At 35.2% G+C, this 14,802-nt stretch overlaps 1 protein-coding gene across 5 annotated transcripts in view; it reads right to left on the bottom strand.

The window, feature by feature from the left end:
• The window catches only part of LOC123556441 (transmembrane protein 144-like), a 33,031-nt gene extending 18,849 nt beyond the window's left edge, over positions 1-14,182 (bottom strand). For 2 of the 5 annotated variants that reach the window (XM_053542655.1, XM_053542656.1), the window contains exons 1-3: positions 4,071-4,088; positions 2,025-2,388; positions 719-841 (exon numbers count right to left, since the gene is read on the bottom strand). In XM_053542655.1, the coding sequence (XP_053398630.1) occupies positions 719-841; positions 2,025-2,232 (331 nt within the window). In that variant the 5' untranslated portion in view covers positions 2,233-2,388; positions 4,071-4,088. Of the gene's footprint in view, positions 1-718; positions 842-2,024; positions 2,389-4,070; positions 4,089-4,235; positions 4,254-14,098 lie in introns of those variants that run through there. The other 3 variants (XM_045347168.2, XM_045347170.2, XM_045347169.2) reach the window with 3 other exon arrangements.
• Between the last annotated feature and the right edge of the window lie 620 nt (positions 14,183-14,802).

Here is a 14,802-nt window from a genome sequence, read left to right as displayed (position 1 = left end):
ATTTTACTTCATAAAACAGAATAAAAATCCAATACCTTGACAGTTACTCTTTGTTCCTGATAGTATATTTCTCGATTCAAAAAACGTTATTTTATCAAAAATTCATAAAGTTACACTACAACTGATAAAACAAAACCGGAACTAAACATTGTTATTTGTCTTGAAACATCATGACGTCTTTCCTGTTTACGGACGTTGGTTTCCCGTGCTTTGTTTAAATACTCTGCTATAAGAAATAGTTCTAAAAAGAAAGCCGTTCAATTTATTTGATTTCTATTTTTATTTCTTGAATATGGTATGCAAGAAAAAGATTCTGTCACTAGTTGTAGGTGCAGATGGGAATATCCAGCTCCCGGGTAACTGTTTACGCGGTAACTTGGCACAAGCCTCCTTTCCGCCTAATCAGTTACCCTCGAGGTCGGAAATTCCCATCTGCACCTATAACCAGTGAAAGAATCTTATAATAGAACAGCTTAAGCTTATTAGACAAAAATACAGATACAATTTGTCAGTTTAAAAATCCCTGTATGAAATCATCATTATCATTATCATCATCAGCATTATCATCACCCTAGTGTTCACTAACATGATACACAGCATACAAGCTCAATTTAAAATAGAAAATAAACTTAATTGCAGTTAGCTTCAGTCACTTTGTGAAATCAATGCTTTCCAAAAAAGACAAGACATATGTAGTTAAAACACATAGAGGTCTTACCTGTTTCCCACAACAGGCCACCCAGCATTGCAAGAGGATAAAACTTTGGGCTTTTCCTGATCATCTGTACAACTAGACCACTGCACCATATAGCAATACACAGTATCCACTGGAAAAACATGCCTGAAACAATTTTCAGTCAAATAAAGTGTTTGGATATCAATTCCATGTCATGACTTCAATCTTAAGTCAGGGAACTTAAGCCAGACAAATACTAGGCCCTACCCTATAATCAACAACTGTGTTTTTCCAAAGAAAAAAAACAACCAAAATTCAAACAATTCATGTAGACTTAAAGGGAGCTAAATATGCTGAATGCATGCTTGTTTTACTATTGTTCTGGCAACATGATGTGGATGCAATTGTATATACTTCGGTATTGGCAAATAATTTTCTGTGCCTGCCAGTGGACAAAATGTTTTCTGTACCCCATAGCCATTCTTTCAGTATAACTTTCCATTTTATTTCTCAATGCTGACAAAAGACAGACTGAAGCAGGGAACAGTATCATCTATACAATCTATGTCATACTTAATAAACTATAGTTTATTAGAACCAAGTGCCCTCCATCACCTTGCACCATTCCTAAAACCTGGCCAGTTGAGCATAAATTTTTTAAGCATGAAATTGAGACATTCAGTCCTTTTAGATAACATTTTCAGCTAGCTTCACTCAAACAAGCGGGTCATTGACCCTAAAGCGCTAACCTGTGTACAAAGTTTAAAGTGTGTTTTTATAAGTACAGAGTTAGGTTTCCTCTATAATAGCCTGTATTATATACATGTCACACAAATTTTTAAAACTAGGACAATGATTTGAACAATCATAGTAGACATTACAAATCTGATATCACACACCAAATATCAAGGCTCTAGCTATTATTGATTCAGAGATGAAGATTTTCAAAGTTTCTTAAATATAAGCCTTTAGTAAGTACATGTCAGACACAGGGGCGTGGCCATTTTTGTTACCTTAGGGCAAAAGTTTGGACAGTATGGTAGAGAGTCAAACCCTTATATCACATGCCAAATATCAAAGCTCTAGAGAAAAGGATTATAATTTAAAGTGTGATAGCTGAAGTTTTGGAGGAGATTTTGTTTAAAGAAATTGTTGATGAAAAGTGACCATGCCCTCTGAAGGCCATGTTTTTTGACGAATCGAAAAAATTTAACAATATTTGTAGAAGGTCAGTCCACTACATATATGGGTACTGCATTATCATAAATGTTCATTTCAAGGAGTGCACACTTAATTCATTTAACATGCAAGATAATGCTGCTAAAAACAATATTTGCAACAAACTTACCATCTCCTGTGTCAAACTTTTTAACAGGAGCAAAGTTGGTACCATAGAAAAATATAGCTATAGCCGCAGTTATAAATCCCCAGTAGAACGGAATATCACTGTGTTCACAAGCTGCTGTAGTACTGTGATATGGTATGGTGGTGGCATTGGTGATGTAATCAGTTGTCATGGTAAATGGTACCACTGTTGACATATTGTCTGGTTTCATAGATGTCAGCACTGTAATGTTGTCTGGTAAACTTAATGTTGACCACTGTTCCTTGGACTATTTAACTTATCAACACCATGTATTCAGCTAAAATGTATCAGAAGGTAAGTACCGAGGTTGCAGCACACCATCATCTACAAAGCATTTTCCTCAAATCTGTAATAAGATATAGTTCTTAGTTAACAATAAACTATCTCAGATTTAAAGGTACATTGTCAGAGACAAAGTTTTTTTCATTAAGTAGATCATCAGGAAAATTCTTCCAATTTGAAACATAAATATAACTTGAGATCACACATTCCAAATACATCAGAAACCTCCTTTTAAACACTCTTCAACTGACTCCATTATTCAAAGGAAAAGGAAGGTTGAATATTGGGGCTGCAAAGCACTGGTCAGTGTGGGAGGAGTAGTCCACCTTCTACTTGAAGGTTTCGACAAATGCGTAATCTCTGGCAAACTTTGCCCTGAACATTGGGTACTGATGACTATTGTTTTTCGGCAGGCAGTTACCAGATGAATTTGTCTGTATGACAACTAGATTTTGTGATGCTTTTTTTTTATTAATTAGTACTCTGATTTGGCATGAACATTTAAGTCTGTGAGCATAAAGTGTACTAATACCGATGCTAACTTATATAGGTGGAAAACTAATAAAATGTATATATATGCTGAAGATATCAGCTAATCATTTATTAGCATGCATTTTAAAGACAATAATTTTGAACTGTAATAATAAAATATTAGCCAATGATAGGATAAGACAGCAAACACTTTATGCTATTTATCATACACAGAAACATTAAGTACTTATAAAAATTAACAAATATGCTTACGAATGTGCTTAAAGACGCTTGCTGTAGTTTGTTGTATGAGAGATGGAGCAAAAACTTTCCAATAATAGAATTTTTTCAAACTTTTTACATTGTATATGAACATAGCCTCATGTTAGAAACAGAAAAATGCAAAAACAATCTCAGGTCACCATGCCTGTTCAGGAGTTATCTGCCCTTAAAACTGGATTTTTCTTCAAATGTGCATACTTAAGGGCAGATAACTCTTGGACAAGCATGGTGATCTTTGATTTTTTTCATAATTTTGTTTCTATTATTATACGACACTGTGCTCATATACAAAGCTTGAACAAATTCTATTATTGGGAATTTTTTAAGCCCAACAACTGTAACCATCTCTAATTCCTTCAAACAAACAATAGATATTGGATTTCAGAATATCATTTAATCGAAGTTTGCACCTCCTTAAGATAGGAGCAACAACCTTGATCGTACAGTAAAATGAGTAATCTATTTCTTGAACTTATCCATTTTAGAAATTTTAGCTATGAACACTGTCAAAGGCTGGCATTTATAAAGAAAGTTAAACACTGCCTTTCGGTTCAGATTGCTGAAATATCCCAATGTATCCATCCAAAACAGCTTATATTGAAATAATTTATGACTTTTAAATATTTTCATATTAATTAATTAATTACAAAAAATTCTTTAAAAAAAGAAAAAAGATACAGTTTTAGTCAAGATTTTAACTCTACTGTATGTACTTTTTTGTTCCTTAAATTATTCTCTAACATACTACATATGGAGAAGAAGAGAACCATTACAGCTCCTTATGGTGCCAGAAATTAATATGCTTACTTTTAGAACTGTATTGGTTCTTTATGATGTTCTCTCAGTTGCTATTATGTTAAAGAAAATGCCTAAATGTCATTTTGCCAGTTTATTTTTCATTTTGCAAAAACATTGTGAGTGATGATTTCTAACAAATTCTAACCCTGCAGCCTTAAGCTTTATCTGGAATTTGTCAGAATGAAAATTACTCACTTTTTTAATTGTTGTTTCTATACAAAATGCTTTGAAATTCCATCTATATGTAATTTTCTTGTGTTCTTAATATTGCCAACGGTGGACTAAGAACCAATACAGCACATTATTACTATGAAAGAATTTCATATTTAAGATCTAGCAAGATAAGATTATCAACTATACCATATCCAGCTGTGACAACATTCCCTATGTCCAAACTCATTATGCATCACTTATAAATGATCTAAAGAAGATAGTCAGCTGTATAGTAGTATTACTCACTATAAGTGAGTGATTCATTATTCAGTGTTTATTACTGCATGCATTGTAGACCTTCATCTTTAATATTTATCATGGTCATCAGCAAGACTATTCTAATTTATTCTTACACCATGTGACTACGCATCAGCTTTTTTTAAGTCTTCATAGTTTACTTGTATGTATAATTGCATATCAAATGTGGAGTGGGAAGGGGCTAAAGGATACTAAGAGACAATATCAAGTGACATATGAAAAGAAAACTAAAAACAACAGCTCATAGAACATGAAATGCCCCCTTGATGAATTCAGTGACTGCACAAGGAACAGAAATGATTAGGTCACTGTGCACAATGGACTTTAAATTTGACATACTGACCTGAAATCAATAATTATGGGTCATTTACAAGTCATAAGTGACCTCCGTACCAAATGTGATCTTAGACCAAATCATTCTCTCTAGTTATTTGGCAAAAAAGTTCTGGTGCTCTAGGTCAAAGTGACCTTGAACTTTGACCTACTGACCTCAATATCAATAGGGGTCATCTACTGGTTATAATCAACCTCCCTAATAAGTTTCATGTTCCTAGGCCCAAGCATTCTAAGTTTTTGTCTGGAAATGGTTAAACTGTTCCAGGTCACTTTGACCTTGACCTTTGACCTACTGACCTCAAAATCAATAGGGGTCATCTGCTGGTCATGATCAACCTCCCGATCAAATTTCGTGATCCTAGGCCAAAGCTTTCTCAAGTTATCATCCAGAAACAGTTTAACTGTGACCTTGACCTTTGACTTACAGATATCAAAATTAAGAGGGGTCAGCTGGTGGTCATGACCGTTACCTATTAAGTTTCGTGATCATAGGCCCAACCATTCTCAAGTTATCATCCGGAAACAGTTTAATTGTTCCGGGTCACTCACTGTGACCTTGACTCAAAATCATTAGGGGTCATCTACTTTTCATGGTCAACCTTCCTATTAAATTTCGTGATCCTTGGCCAAAGAGTTCTAAAGTTATTGTCTGGAAACCGTTTAACTGTTCCGGGTCACTGTGACATTGACCTTTGACCTACTGATCTCATAATCAAAAGACGTCATCTGTTGGTCATGACCAACCTTCCTACTAACTTTCATGATCCTAGGCCAACGTGTTTTTGAGATACCATCCGGAAACCAATTCGTCTATGGACTGCCCGACATACCAACCAAAATCTACAAAACAATATCATACCTATCCTTCTTCGAAGGGGGTGGGGGCATAATAAGTGGGGGGAGGGGGAGATGAAAGGATATGAACATACAATATCAAGTAACACAAGTAATTGCAGGGGGCAGCTGCGAGAAGCAGAGGATGGGATAATCTTAGAGTCAATATCAAGAAACATAAGAAACCAAAAGTAAAAACAATTTTGCTTGGGGTTGCAGGAAGTGGGGGCAACAGATTGGCAGACACACTGCATTATCTTTATTTCCCTTCAACTTAAAAGCAAGGAATAACAAAAAGAAATAGAAGCTTGAAGTCAAAATTGTGTAAGAAATAGCTAAGTACAAAAAGGGGTATAACTTCATCAAAATAACAGCAAATTGATTCAGCTGGTACAAGTACTGAATACGCAATTTGTTATTATTCTGCAGACAGTATGGTTATAATAACAGTTAAGAAAAATGTTTCTAAACAAGTGCTGTCTCCATAGGATGACACATGCCCCCGATGGCACTTTGAATGAATAGTTATGGCCGATGTTAGAGTTTAGGACCTTTGACCTACGGAACTTGGACTTGCACGTGACACGTCGTCTTACTGTGGTACACATTCATGCCAAGTTATTTGAAAATCCATCCATCGATGACAAAGATATGGACCGGACATGCCCATCAATGCACTATCCTTTAATGTCTAAGTGTGACCTTGACCTTTGAGCTACGGACCTGGGTCTTGCGTGCGACACGTCGACTTACTGTGGTACACATTCATGCCAAGTTATTTGAAAATCCATCCATTGATGACAAAGATATGGACCGGACACGCCCATCAATGCACTATCCTTTAATGTCTAAGTGTGACCTTGACCTTTGAGCTACGGACCTGGGTCTTGCGCGCGACATGTCGTCTTACTGTGGTACACATTCATGCCAAGTTATTTGAAAATCCATCCATCGATGACAAAGATATGGACCGGACACGCCCATCAATGCACTATCCTTTAATGTCTAAGTGTGACCTTGACCTTTGAGCTACGGACCTGGGTCTTGCGCGCGACACGTCGTCTTACTGTGGTACACATTCATGCCAAGTTATTTGAAAATCCATCCATCGATGACAAAGATATGGACCGGACACGAAAATTGCGGACAGACTGACAGACCAACAGACTGACAGACAGTTCAAAAACTATATGCCTCCCTTCGGGGGCATAAAAATTAGAAGATGTGTCAGGTCTTCTCACAGGACACTTTATATCAACATGTATAATGTCTGTGATGGACAAAGGAACTGTTACTGCAGAAGTTACAAGCCAGTCTGTTCCCAGTCTTTACAATTAAAAGGGCAAGTACACTCATGCGGCATTAACTTTTCATGTCCATTTGGGTTTTAAAATGTTTTTTTAGCTATATGCAGAAAAATTAGTTGACAAATGCAGGTGTCAGATTTTGACAGGTAATATTCATTTTGAGATAATCCCCTGTTTGGCAAAATGCTTGACCCGATAATAACAAAAGTGACCTACTACTGGCTTAAAGCATAGCATGGAATGATGACGAATTACTTCTTAGTTGTAAATTAATTTTAGATAAACTGTTAATGGTCATGGATGAATTTACATTATCACATTGTACACTAAAAGTTTCCATAGTGATCCGCTATTTGCAATACGACTGTACTTGTATATCTAAAATACCCGTAACCGCACAATATTATGGTGTTTCTATTTTTAGCAATAAGTAAATAAACAAACAGTAGGAGTCTTGTTTAAGACAAAAATTATGATGATACGAACTTCGTTCTCGTACGACAGAAATTGGAATATTCATCTCCTATGTGGAATTCCCAAACAACAAACCCAAATAAAACTGAATGAACAAGTACAATGCAGTGAGCCATTTATCCCCCTGAAACCAGACAGCGTCTCTTCAAACATCACAAACCTTCACTGGTCATCCTTACAACAACGTTGCCAGCGCTTTGACGTCATCCTTCTATACTGTGTGGTCCATGGACTTATTGCAGTGCCTGCTTCATATTTACCAACTAAAGAAATTATTCGAACCACTAGACAAAGTAATGACCACTAGTTCTTGCAGCCTCACTGCCGAGTGAATGTATACCAGTTTGAAATGCTCGACCCACCGCTCTTGTATCTGTGCCGAGCCTGGATGCGTTCAAGTCTTCCGTCCAGTCACTCCGAGGACTCTCTGCTTAGGTGAAGAATAAACTGTACAGTGTATATACGTTTGGCATAAGTCATTTTAACAACAAACACATTGAAGACGCATTCCTGTGACTCTGCCATGTGCAGTTTTTAACCCTCTCAAGTCGATGTCCACAGAGGCATTGGAGAGTACATCACTGAAGTTGAATCAATAGATGGCTAAGTGTTGGCACAGGGGATGGGACTGTGATCATTTTGTAGTGATACTTTTGATGTTTCGAATCTTGCATCCATCTGAAGATTTTTTTATTTTGCATTTAATACATACTTTGTATAAGTTTGTTCTTCTCAGGTTTCTAATTCATTGTTTTGTTCTCATTTAGTTTAAAATCGACAGTATCTTTAAATTAATCAATACCGATATTATGGCTAGGCAATGCTTTCTAAAGTGAAGTATAAGATTGTCATAAAATTTATAAAACCATCCCGTTGTGCTTTAAAATATCACAGGAGATATCGAGCTTAAAACAAGAGGGCCATGAAGGCCCTGTATCGGTCACCTGACCTGCTGACCTAAAGATCATCAAGATTAACATTCTGACCAAGTTTCATTAAGATATGGTCATAAATGTGGCCTCTAAAGTGTTAACTAGCTTTTCCTTTGATTTGACCTAGTGACCTAGTTTTTGACCCCACCTGATCCAGATTTGAACTTGACCTATAGATCATTAAGATTAACATTCTGACAAAGCTTCATTAAGATATGGTCATAAATGTGGCCTCTACAGTGTTAACTAGCTTTTGCTTTGATCTGACCCTGTGACCTAGTTTTTGACCCAACATGACCCAGATTCAAACTACATCTAAAGATCATCAAGATTAACACTCTGACTAAGTTTCATGAAACTACAGTCATAAATGTGGCCTCTAGAGTGTTAACAAGCTTTTCCTTTGATTTGACATAGTGACCTAGTTTTTGACCCCAAATGACCCAGATTTAAACTTGACCTATAGATTATCAAGATTAACATTCTGACCAAGTTTCATTAAGATATGGTCATAAATGTGGCCTCTACAGTGTTAACTAGCTTTTCCTTTGATTTGACCTGGTGGCCTAGTTTTTGATCCTGCATGATCCAGATTCAATCTGGACCTTGAGATCATCAAGATTTACATTTTGACTAAGTTTCATGAAGATAAAGGCATAAATGTGACCTCTAGAGTGTTAACAAGCTTTTCCTTTGATTTGACCTGGTGACCTAGTTTTTGACCCAAAATGACCCAGCATCGAACTCGTCCAAGATTTTATTGAGACTAACATTCTGACTAAGTTTCATTAAGATTAGGCCAAAATTGTGACCTCTCGAGTGTTAACAAGCTTTTCCTTTGATTTGACCTGGTGACCTAGTTTTTGACCCAGATGACCCAATATCAAACTCATCCAAGATTTTACTGAGGGTAACATTCTGACTTAGATTCATTAAGATTGGGCCAAAATTTTGACCTCTGGAGTGTTAACAAGCTTTTCCTTTGATTTTACCTGGTGATCTAGTTTTTGAACCCAGATGACCCAATATCGAACTCGTCCAAGATTTTATTGAGGGTAACATTCTGACCAAGTTTCATTAAGATTGGGCCAAAATTTTGACCTCTAGAATGTTAACAAGCTTTTCCTTTGATTTGACCTGGTGATCTAGATTTTTGACCCCAGATGACCCAATATGGAACTCGTACAAGATTTTATTGAGGGTAACATTTTGACGAAGTTTCATTAAGATTGGGTCAAAATTGTGACCTCTATAGTGTTAACAAGCTTTTCCCTTGATTTGACCTGGTGACCTAGTTTTTGACCCCAGATGACCCAATATCAAACTCGTTCAATATTTTATTGAGGGTAACATTCTGACCAAGTTTCATTAAGATTATGTTGATGACAGACGACTGATGGACGGACGACGATGGACACAGGGCGATCACAAAAGCTCACCTTGAGCACTTTGTGCTCAGGTGAGCTAAAAAACAGTACATCATTATCATAGCGAAGTGTATTTAAACATAATTATGTGATAGTAATGACATATTTCAGTTAACCAAATTTACTAACATAAGAAGTTAAGTCTTCATTGAATCTTACTGAAAAAAATAAGAAATTAAATAGTTTTTTAAATCAGAAATTATACAGGTTTGGGAATCGAACTCACAATGAAAAAGTACAACACAGAGAGCAATACCAATGGAACGTATTACAGCTCGGCCAACGAGAAATTACAGTGTTTTTTTTTCGGGTTGATTTGGGGCCGAAGTTCGGCCCCAATCCCAATGAGAAATAGTATGTTTTTTCCCCAATTTTACCTTCAAAATTCCCAATTGAAAGTTGAAAAAAATGCCAGAAAGTTCTTACAACATGACACGAAAAGTAGGTTCCGAATATACATTACGTTGGTGTTTAGTGTAAACAGTCAATTGTAGTTACTTCCCCTTAAGCCGCGTCATTGAAAGGCATGATAATGTGCTGATCATAAATATGCTGTCTACAATTGTAAGTATTATATACAAAGAAAATCAATAAAAGTGACGCTAAAATTGATGTTTTGTTCCTCAGACAAACCTTAAAACTACAGATTCGTTTACCGCTCAAATTATTACACCTACAATGGCAATGTCTAGTCAATTTGAAACTGAAAGTAAAAATAAAGAAAACTAACAATAATAGCATCAGTGATGACTGATTCAGGTAACGATCTAAGTTATAATGAAACACAAGATACAATCATGTCTGTTGTATTGCAAGCTCAATGAGAGATGAATATTTGCTTGTAGAATTTTTTTTTATGCCCCCAAAGGGAGGCATATTAGTTTTCAACTGTCCGTCTGTCACAACGTTAATTTTCTGCATGAAGGCACTTTACTCGTGAACCATTGCACCTGGGACCTTCAAACTTCACATGCTAATAGTACTTATTGAGTACACAACCCCTATTGACTTTGGGGTCACCAGGTCAAAGGTTAAGGCGCTGCGGGGGTATTTGTCACCATTAGTGACAGCTCTTGTTTTTTAAAATATTTTTAATGAATGAATATGATAACTTCACTATCTTTTACCATAAAACTTGCCTAAAAAGTATTGTTAGTTTATTAATTCTGAAATAAAATCCCAATCTGAGTGTTTTACAACGCAATTTTCCCAATTGTAAAGGCCCTGGCCCCATTCCCAAACTAGTGGAAAAAAACTGAATTAGTGTCAACAGGTTCCAAAATAGTAACAAATTAGTAGGGATGTGTATCGGTCAAAATGATTGATACGATATTTGTATCGGTACAAAATGATCGATATTCGATATATCATATGATATTTTCTAACGGAATAATAACAGAGTACAAGACCATTATAGTAATGCAATATGAACTTTATTACTAGTATTGATTTATCACTTTTAAGGTCGGTCTATTCTGAGACAAAATCTCATGACTTGTATACATTTTTCTTTAGGAAACAGAGGCAAGCATGTTAGAATTGTTGTTTTATCTTTTTTTAATTAACTATTTTGAAGAAATAACTAAACTAGTAGCTGATTCAAAATTTAGGAATATGGTATCTTTCAAAATGACATGAGCTTCTCAATTCAATCCGATAACAAAAGGTGTGATAGTCTTTTTGTTACAATCAAACAGCCAGTAATTACCCGCAATTAGTGTGTCACCTATGTCAATTTTGTTGTTCACAGTTTGATCTCGGTTAAAGATAATACTCGATCTTTAAGTAGTATCATAAATTTTGTGATTTATTAATATTTCTTTAATAAAAATACTTTTAAATTTATATGAAATAAATTTTGTTTGAAAGAAAATTAAACCATTCGATCTTTTACGGAATGTAAAGGCAATCTTAGATTTAGAGGTGACAGTTAGCACAGAGAGTAGTTTCCCTTTACCAAAATGGTGACCATCGGAAACAAATTTGTTTTCTGAAGTTGGAAAATCGTCTATACCTGCATGTGTATAATCTGCGCACCCACGATTCGTGGGTGGTCCCGGGGGTAAGAAAACTGCGCATTATACATAGGTATCTACGGCAATGAGGCCATTTACCATGTACATGTAGTTAGCTTTTGATCGATATTTTGATCGATACAGGAACGATCGTTCCACTGTATCGATCGAACCCTGAATACCGGTATTCGATACATATCGAGAACCGGTACGCACCCCTACAAATTAGCTATATAGTTAAATCAAAGAAGTATAAAATACATTTATTTATTTTTATAGCTCTTTGGAAAAATCTAGCTATATATACTATAGCTAGAATTAGCTATGAAACCAATAGCAATAATGAAAAATATGTGAAAATCAAATGCAGATTGGTCCTAATCAACTCCCAATGGTTTACAAGATAAAAGACAATAATACAAATCCTAGATCTTTGCAGTCACATTTTCAACAAATGCAACAGCTAGTATTTTGTGATAAATCATTGAAGTATTTGTCACTTGTGAGAATCATCATTGCATAAGACAAATTTTGTAATGACTTATTGCAGAAATTCGCAACATGTGTTGAAACTTAATAGATCTCCGCAATTTTTCATCGTTTTTTTAATTCATGTTTGCAGCTACGTTTTTTTATCAAGTTTTTCATATTAATGTTTAATGTGGTATTATTGGCTTTTATTAACATAACTGTAATCTTTTTAGTTTTCCCCAATTAATATGATTAAGATAGTTTTATTGTCCAACATCGGGAAACTCGGAAAACATGGAAGAACATTATGGTTAGATTATCTCTCATGTAATTAGATATTTGATTCAATTTTTATTCTAGTATAATAATATATAAACTACTTACATAAAAATAGAAAGAATGTAAAATAATTATGTATATAAATCACTAATGAAAATGCTATAAATGATACTTTAATGCTTTATAGCACTAGCTAGCTATTATCCAAAGTAGTACAACTTCAAATAGAAATAAGCATTATTTTGACGATCAGACAACCTTATCAAATGTAAATATTTCTTACTTCTTTTTATATATGTCGTAGCATAAAGGTTAATTCTCTATAGATAAATACAAAAATTAACTTAATTGCTTTAAGTGTATTTAAGTTCTAAGCACTTTTATGATTTCCACGTTCCCGAAAATGCCACATTTTCACATAGAAAAATATGCTATTTTGACGATCAGATTACCTTATTAAATGTAAATATTTTCTATTTTTTTTACATACATCTTTGCATAGAGGTTCCATTATAGATACCGTTAACAAATAAATAAATTGCTTTAAAAATAATTAAGTTCTCAGCCATGGCTACTTATCCAAAATGCTACTACTTCACATAAAAAAATTCCTTATTTTGGGTACCAAATTAATGCATCAAATATAAGTTTTTCTATTTATTTTTAGGCAGTGGCTAGAGAACCGGAATCGGTTCCCTAGACTGCGAACTTATTCGTCCGGAACCGGTTCCCTAAGCAAAATACTGTGCATAGGCTAGGGAACCGGAATTTTATTTCTATGCATAATACTGCCGAAATCCACTTTGTTTCTTTTGGTAAGTATCATGAGGTGTTACAAACCAGTATTTAAAGTGATCAAAGAATATGTATGAAGTTTTAAGGGCAATTAAATTAGTTTATTCATCTATAAACATGTAATGACCCAAATACAAACCAATATTATTTTATATTTAGATAATTTAAACAAAATACAAGTTTAAAGCAAATAACATTTAAAAACTGCAAGGTAGTTTTCACGCATTCATTCGTACTAGTTTATATCATTTGAATACGGCAGACACGGTATATATGCGGCGAGTACACTCTGGGAGACAGTAAACGCAGATAAATGCAAGGGCATGCTAAAATTAATTAAGATAATAATATGCATGACATTTACCAAGAAACAAAGTGGATTTCGGCAATATTATGCATAGAAATAAAATTCCGGTTCCCTAGCCTATGCACGATATTTTGCTTAGAGAACCGGTTCCGGACGAATAAGTTCGCAGTCTAGGGAACCGATTCCGGTTCTCTAGCCACTGCCTTATTTTTAAATATACAGTATTGGAGTATAGGATTTTTCCATATTAAATAAACTTTACAACCCTTTAAACATATTATAATATGGAGAGGGGGAACTGTCACCCTTACATAACATTGTGGGGGGAATTGTCGGGAGTGAATTGTCTGGGGGGGAATTGTCTTGAGGGGGAATCATCTTGGGGGTGAATAGTCTGACAACCTTCATTTACCATCCAGACTGGTGCACCTGGTTATGTTCTAAATTTATGCAGACCTGCTTGAGAGAGATACAAAGCTATTGACGAAAAAATCATATTGTTTTGAATCGTACTCCTACAGAAATAATGAGTTAGGTTTAATTCCTAATTAACGGTAATTTTGGTATATACTTACTTATTTAACCAAGCAGAACAGTTGTGTTTACATTTTTGGAGGGTGTATCACATGACTCCGCACATGCTTACCTCCCCATTGAAGAGCTCGTCAAGTATATCAGCCGTCTATTCGGTATAATCGTAACCCGGTCAGTGTAATAGGTGACTTAGGGATGTTGTAATTGTTTAGGATCTCTGAGCTGAATAGATCCCGTACTGAAACATAACCAGAAATCATGCCAGAAATATGTCATATAATTTCAACAATTGAAATGCTAGTGCCCAGTATTCTTGGCACCTATTTGTTGTAAATTGACCGAACCTGTTATGAACAGTCGATCATATGCATGTCTAACCATAGTATTCTTAGTGAAGTACAAATTTATATGGATTCCACAAGCAGAGATCATGCGAATCGCAATTAATTATTACAGGTCAGGGCTTATAGCCAACACTTTAGATGAAGGAGGACAAGTAGATGTTGCACTACCTGATTTTAGTATTAGGCATTCCACAAGATACCTCACCAATGTCTTCTTGCCAAACTACACAACTATGGTTTACATGGTAATCTGCATCATTGGATCTCTGATTTCATACGAGACGCTACCATTCAGTTATGCCTGCCTAAAAGTCAGCATTCTTCTTCTTCTTCTACTACAACTACTACTTCTAGTTACTATATATACACTCCTTCATTATTTTGAAGATTATGTGTAGGCG

This window comes from Mercenaria mercenaria, chromosome 5, assembly GCF_021730395.1.
Source record: "Mercenaria mercenaria strain notata chromosome 5, MADL_Memer_1, whole genome shotgun sequence".
Lineage (NCBI taxonomy): Eukaryota > Metazoa > Mollusca > Bivalvia > Venerida > Veneridae > Mercenaria > Mercenaria mercenaria.
This window is presented reverse-complemented; position numbering and strand designations above follow the sequence as displayed.